This window comes from Octopus bimaculoides, chromosome 1, assembly GCF_001194135.2.
Source record: "Octopus bimaculoides isolate UCB-OBI-ISO-001 chromosome 1, ASM119413v2, whole genome shotgun sequence".
Taxonomy (NCBI): domain Eukaryota; kingdom Metazoa; phylum Mollusca; class Cephalopoda; order Octopoda; family Octopodidae; genus Octopus; species Octopus bimaculoides.
In genome coordinates this window covers 41,340,698-41,346,626 of record NC_068981.1, presented here as the reverse complement: position 1 = coordinate 41,346,626, position 5,929 = coordinate 41,340,698, and the positions used below count along the sequence as shown (strand labels likewise).

Below are 5,929 nucleotides of genomic sequence, written 5' to 3'. Positions count from 1 at the left end.
TTCATAACTTTCCAAAAAGTGGAAATGTTTTTTTAATGAAATTTTCAACAAATACCTTTCAGATGATGTAGACTACAATTATATTGGAATTTAATATGAAAAAAAAAAAAAAAGCAATTAGTGGGCCTACACACATGTCAGTAGGGATCCAGACAAAAGTGTGAAAGTGGACAAAAGTCCCACAGTTATTTTTTTCAGTTATTTTTAGTTATTTAGAATTTTTAGTTGAACATATCAATTCCAGAATTGTTTTATTTCTTTTTTTACTTGTTACTTTGTGCCTGTAATTCAAATGGTCAGCCTTGTCACACTGTGTCATGCTGAATATTCCCGAGAACTATGTTAAAGGTACACGTATCTGTGGAGTGCTCAGCCACTTGCACGTTAATTTCACGAGCAGGCTGTTCCATTGATCAGATCAACTAGAACCCTCGACGTCGTAAGCGACAGAGTGCCAACAAAAACTTGTTACTTTTCACCTTTTACTTGTTCCAGTCATTAGATTGTGGCCATGCTGGAGTACCACCTTGAAGAATTTTTAGTTGAACATATCAATCTCAGAATTTTTTTTCGCTTTTACTTGTTGCAGTTATTAGACTGTGGCTGGCCATGCTGGGGCACCACCTTAAAGTATTTTTAGATGGCTGTATGGAACCCAAAATTTGATTTAAGCCTGATCAAAACCACTTCTGTGATATATTCCGTTTTTGTCTTTTTTTTACTTGTTGCAGTCATTAGACTACAGCCATGCTGGGGTACCACCTTGAGGAATTTTTAGTCAAATGTACTGACCCCAGAATTTTTTTAAATGACTTTCAACCAGCACATGAACTGAAGCCTAGAAGATCTCTCTGTCTGTGAGAAAAACAGCACCATGACCCAATTCGCTCTGCCAGAAATTTGGAAACGACATACTGTACTGTTTGGCATTCATACCGGAAGTTCCAATATGAGCATTTTAGAGTGTTTGAGTGTCAATCTGAGGGCATGTACCGAGAGTGATGAATATCAAACACCTAGTCAACATCATGATGTTTGGATTGATCACTAGTGATGGTGACGTTATACCTCCAATCATCTTCCCACATGGCCTCAGACTCAACACGGAAGCCTACATCAAATGCGTGGAGGAGGTAATGCTGCCCTGGGTCAAGAGAGTGGCTGCTGGAAGACCCTATGTCTGGCAACAGGACTCTGCACTATGTTGCACAATCATGGCTGTCAGATAATTTCTGTGTCCACATCACCCCTAACATCTGGTCATCTAACTCCCCAGACTGCAACTCCCTTGGTTATTATGTGTGGGGTGCAATTGCGCAAGAGACCAACAAAACTTCTTGTAACACCGAAGATGAACTGAAGGCAAGGATTATGACAGCTTTCACCAACTTAAACAAGCAGACCATCCAGAAGAGTTGCAGGAGATTCCAAAGTTGTCTGGAAGCCATGGCGATTTTATTGAATAAATTTACTCTTTAGTATTTCAAAATATTTTAATGTAATTTTGGTAAATATATTTGTTAAAATAAGACGTTAGTGTTGTTTTCATTTTTGCATAATTTAGACAACAGTTTATTCACCACACCCTCTATATATAGTATAATCAATTTCTCACCTCTCCTGTCAACTTTACCCTGTCAAAGGACCCTGTCTAAAATGTTTGATTCTTTATTCACCACAGCAAGTTCACTGTACTCCTTTCATCAACTTTACTAGATAATACATGCCCTCTGATGGAATTTGTTTGATCATATCTGTATGTATGTGTGTGCATGTATGTTTGTAAAGCAACAGAAAGTGATTTGAGGGAAATTTGACTCCTTTTTCTATCCTGTAGAGACTCCCTTGTCAGTTCAGTTACTTGCTCTTTAATTCTGAGGTTGCCCCATTGATCTTAACTAATGTAAAAGACATAGCATTTGTGATCAGCCCCACTATTTCTTTTACCTGCAATTGTTCTGTAATTACATTAACGGCTATGTGATCCTTTTCTCTGAAGAACTGGTGTGGTTTGAAGGAAATTTCCTTCACGCTAAGCATTATTTGATTACCATTTTAAGTTTATTCATATTTTGTATGTTTCAGCCTATCCAACTATCCACAAGTCACCATTAGTAAAATATGAAGTTGTGGCTAATTACAGCCTACTGTATACAGTTGAAGGAAGTGATAAAAATCTTTCTCCCTATCTGCTAGCAGCACATTTAGATGTAGTTCCTGTTACAGAAGAAAACTGGAAATTTGATCCTTTTGGAGCTGAACACTATGAGGGTTACATTTATGGTAGGGGTGCCATAGATGTTAAACTTGGTGTTATGGTATGTATTGGCAAATATAGTTTTGTTTTATTGCAGTTTTATAGATTGCTTCCCTCTGTGCACGTTTTTCTTACAGCGGTCATGTTAAGCACATCAATCTCAGAGACTGCAAAATCCATTGGCACAGCCCTTCCTCCAAACCAAAAGAGTAAAAAAAAAAGATAATTATCAGTGCTTATCATCTCAGATATTCATTAAATATATTGCTTTATAAAGACCATCATCTTTACTTAAAACATTTATTTGCAACTAGCAATACCCATAGAAATTCCAGTTATTTTGTCAATTGTATGATAGAATTGTATATTTTTCTGAAACATTTGATTCTTGAGAGGGTGTAAAAATCCATATAGGTAGTATTAATTAAAGTTGTAGGCTGTCTGTCTGTCTATTCTACTTATGGTTCTGCCGATGTATGTATCTCTCTACTCTAACAATAATGATAAACATTTAAAGCAAATAACTAAAAGTAAAACCTAAAGAATTGCGGTGCCCCAGCACGGCCTCAGCCACTGGGCTGCTACACATAAAAAGGTATAAGTAGCATCCACAACTATTTGCAAAGGTTATTTCACTTAGATTTAAGTACTTGTCGATAAAACTGGCCATCAGCCTTTCTCATTCCTATCTATCACTGAATCTATCAACAGATACATTGACAGATTGAAGATATAGAACCAGTTGAACATTAAAACCTTTAACCACAAATAAAGTTTTATTTCAAAGTCTTTCACAATATTCATCATCATCATCATCATCATTGTTTAACGTATGCTTTCCATTCTTGAGGAACCTCTTGGTGTTCATAGCTTTGTCAGTAGTTTTGCTGCATCTGTTTCTTATGCATGCATGTGATCTCATTTTGCATATATGCAGCTTTGGCTCTGGTGGGCAGGGTTGATTTGTAGTGTATGAACAGATTCCTACTGGCCACTTTTCTATAAAAATTTGAATAGACGGGACCCTCCTCTGTGATCTTGTTTTGGAAATCCAGCAGAGAGATGGTTCCAGACTTATCTGGATGTTCAATTTGAAATTTGACATGTGGTTGTTGACATTGTTGAAAATTTGTTGATGCCTCCTCCCCAGATGAGGTAAGCATCAGGACATTGTCAACATACCTTGAGAAAAAGATACATGAGTGGTGTTAAGTTCCTTGCATTCGAGTTGATCGATGTATGAGATGACCAGCAGGCCTGAGAGGCTAGATCCCTAGCCTCTCCAAATTACTTGCTAAACATATTGTTCATCCTCTCTTTACTGACAGTATTTTTGGATATGGTTTATATTGCTTTCACTAGCTATTTATCAACTCCTAGTTTTCTGAGTGACCACCAGACTATAGATCATCACACTCTGTTTTATTTTATTACAGAAATAGAAATTAGTTCAGCTATTTCTAAAAGAGTGTGATGTCCTGTATGGTTTGATCTTAGATCCATTTTCCAGAAAAAAATAAATAATGAACAGCTAATGACATGAGTGCAGACTTTCTCAGCTGATAGGAGGTTACATTAGAAATTAATTTTTGTGTTGACATGCTTTGAGAAACCTAAATATATTGCTAGACACGTTTTTGAATTACAACAGTAAGTGACAGAGTCCTATCATGTTGGAAGATCATTGCAACAGATATACATTTCCCAAGCTAAGGAATATCTTGCTAGATGCAATATTGCATTTAATGAAGTTACTGACTTTGCCAAGGATAAAGAGTCAACAGTGAAAACTTCATTGTCAAATGCACAATATCTTTTATGTCATGAATACCTTCTATAGAAACAAAAGATTTCCAGATAGAAGAAAATAAACCAGGAGGAAGAGGAAGTGAAGGGGAAACAGGAGAGGATGTTCTTTTAGAAACCCGAATATATTATTTTGAGAACAGAATGAAAGGGTTTAATCTTTTCAAATCCATATTTACTGAATGAACTTTTTATTATTAAATTTAGCCATAGCTAAAGTAATAGATAAATGTTAAACTTGATTTTTGTTTTAGATATTTCTAGTAGTTTTTATGTTAATGATGAGATATGAAAGTGGTTTTTGAAACAAAACTAAATTTTATCAAATGCAATTTTCATAAATATAAATTTCTTTTGTGTTTTTCAGGGTATCTTGGAGGCTTTGGAGCATGCTCTGAAAACAGGTTTTAAACCTAAAAGATCTTTCTTTGTTGCATTTGGACATGATGAAGAGGTGTGTATTTATCATAATTGATAAATGAAAGGTACAAAATATTCTGTTCAGTAATTAACCTTTTGATACCAACCCACCCAAAATTGCCCTTGGTTCCACAATACAAACTTTCTGTTTTAAAGTGATCTAAATTTAAATTTTCTCTTAAATTTCATGCTAGTTTATGTTGCAAACTCCAGCTTAATAAGGGAAGAGTTACTTTGCTAAATTCTTTGTTATTTTGAAAATTAATTAAAACAAAAGTTGTGTATTTCAATAGAAGTGCAGTAATGGAAGGGTTAATATTCTTCATATAGAAACAGCACAACTCTGGACTAAATTTCAGCTCCTACTACATTCAGAGTGCACTTCAATTTCTTTGGAGCCAATTACACAAGCACCAGTAATATACTGAGATTGACTCAGTTTGCTACAGCTACTTCCATACAATATTTGGCCATGTATTTGAGTAAAAAAGCCAACATAGAAATGTTTTCAATTTAAAGTTGCACTGATACCACTGATTTATGTCTTCAGCCTTACTAGATTATGTGCAGTATTCTATCAAATATCTTTTGTAGGTAAATAATATGAAGATATAAAGATATATTTTAGTTATTCTGAAAAGCACATGACAGTATGGCCTATATTGTTTTCATAAACATTATAGTATGTATTGTCCAATAACATAATCACTAAAAGCAACAACAAAAGACATGGCTTTACCAAATGATAAAGACCTGTTTTTTTTTTTATTTTACTGTAGATAAATGATATTCTTTTTTAAACTAATTAATTCTATGATCATCTCACTATTTAGGTTTTTGGGGAGGATGGAGCACGTCATATAGGTCAGCTTCTTGAAAGACGAGGTGTTCAATTGGAGTATCTGTTTGACGAGGGTCTCATGATAATCAAAAATTTTTTAAAAGGTTTACAGCCTGTTGCCATGTAAGTTTATTTACAAACCTTTCTTTATTTGCCTATTTTTGAGGTAGTGTGTTACTTCAAAATATTTTAAATATTTGTTATTCTGAAAGATAGTATCATAGTCTATACATACTTGTGATTTACATGCAGACAACTCAGTCATTTCATCTTTTTCTCATTGTCAAACTCATGCTTTAACTATCATTGTTTCTGCACTTATTGACTTGTTCAACCACAACCAAAACAAGGCTTTCCGTCACACATCCACACTGCACAACAATCTAGAAGCCGATGGCACATGAAGTCAGCTAACTAGTTGGAAATCTGTTTCATTCTATCCCTGACAATAAATGTACTTCACCTGGTTCGTCTGAGATAGCAAAGCAGGTAGTAGGAGCCGTCTGCTTATATATGTCCCTTTAATCTCTCACTCAACCAAAATACATAGCACCAAATCCCCAAATAATTCAATTGTGTTGCAGCGATACAAGCAAATGAAAAAA

The 5,929-nt window shown here is 34.9% G+C and overlaps 1 protein-coding gene across 2 annotated transcripts in view; it reads left to right on the top strand.

Annotated features, from left to right (window-relative positions):
• Nucleotides 1-5,929, top strand: part of LOC106878939 (N-fatty-acyl-amino acid synthase/hydrolase PM20D1.2) — a 27,964-nt gene that overhangs the window by 8,579 nt on the left and 13,456 nt on the right. For both annotated transcript variants that reach the window (XM_014928311.2, XM_014928310.2), the window contains 3 exons: nt 2,086-2,318; nt 4,431-4,517; nt 5,317-5,447. In XM_014928311.2, the coding sequence (XP_014783797.1) occupies nt 2,086-2,318; nt 4,431-4,517; nt 5,317-5,447 (451 nt within the window). The remainder of the gene's footprint in view (nt 1-2,085; nt 2,319-4,430; nt 4,518-5,316; nt 5,448-5,929) is intronic.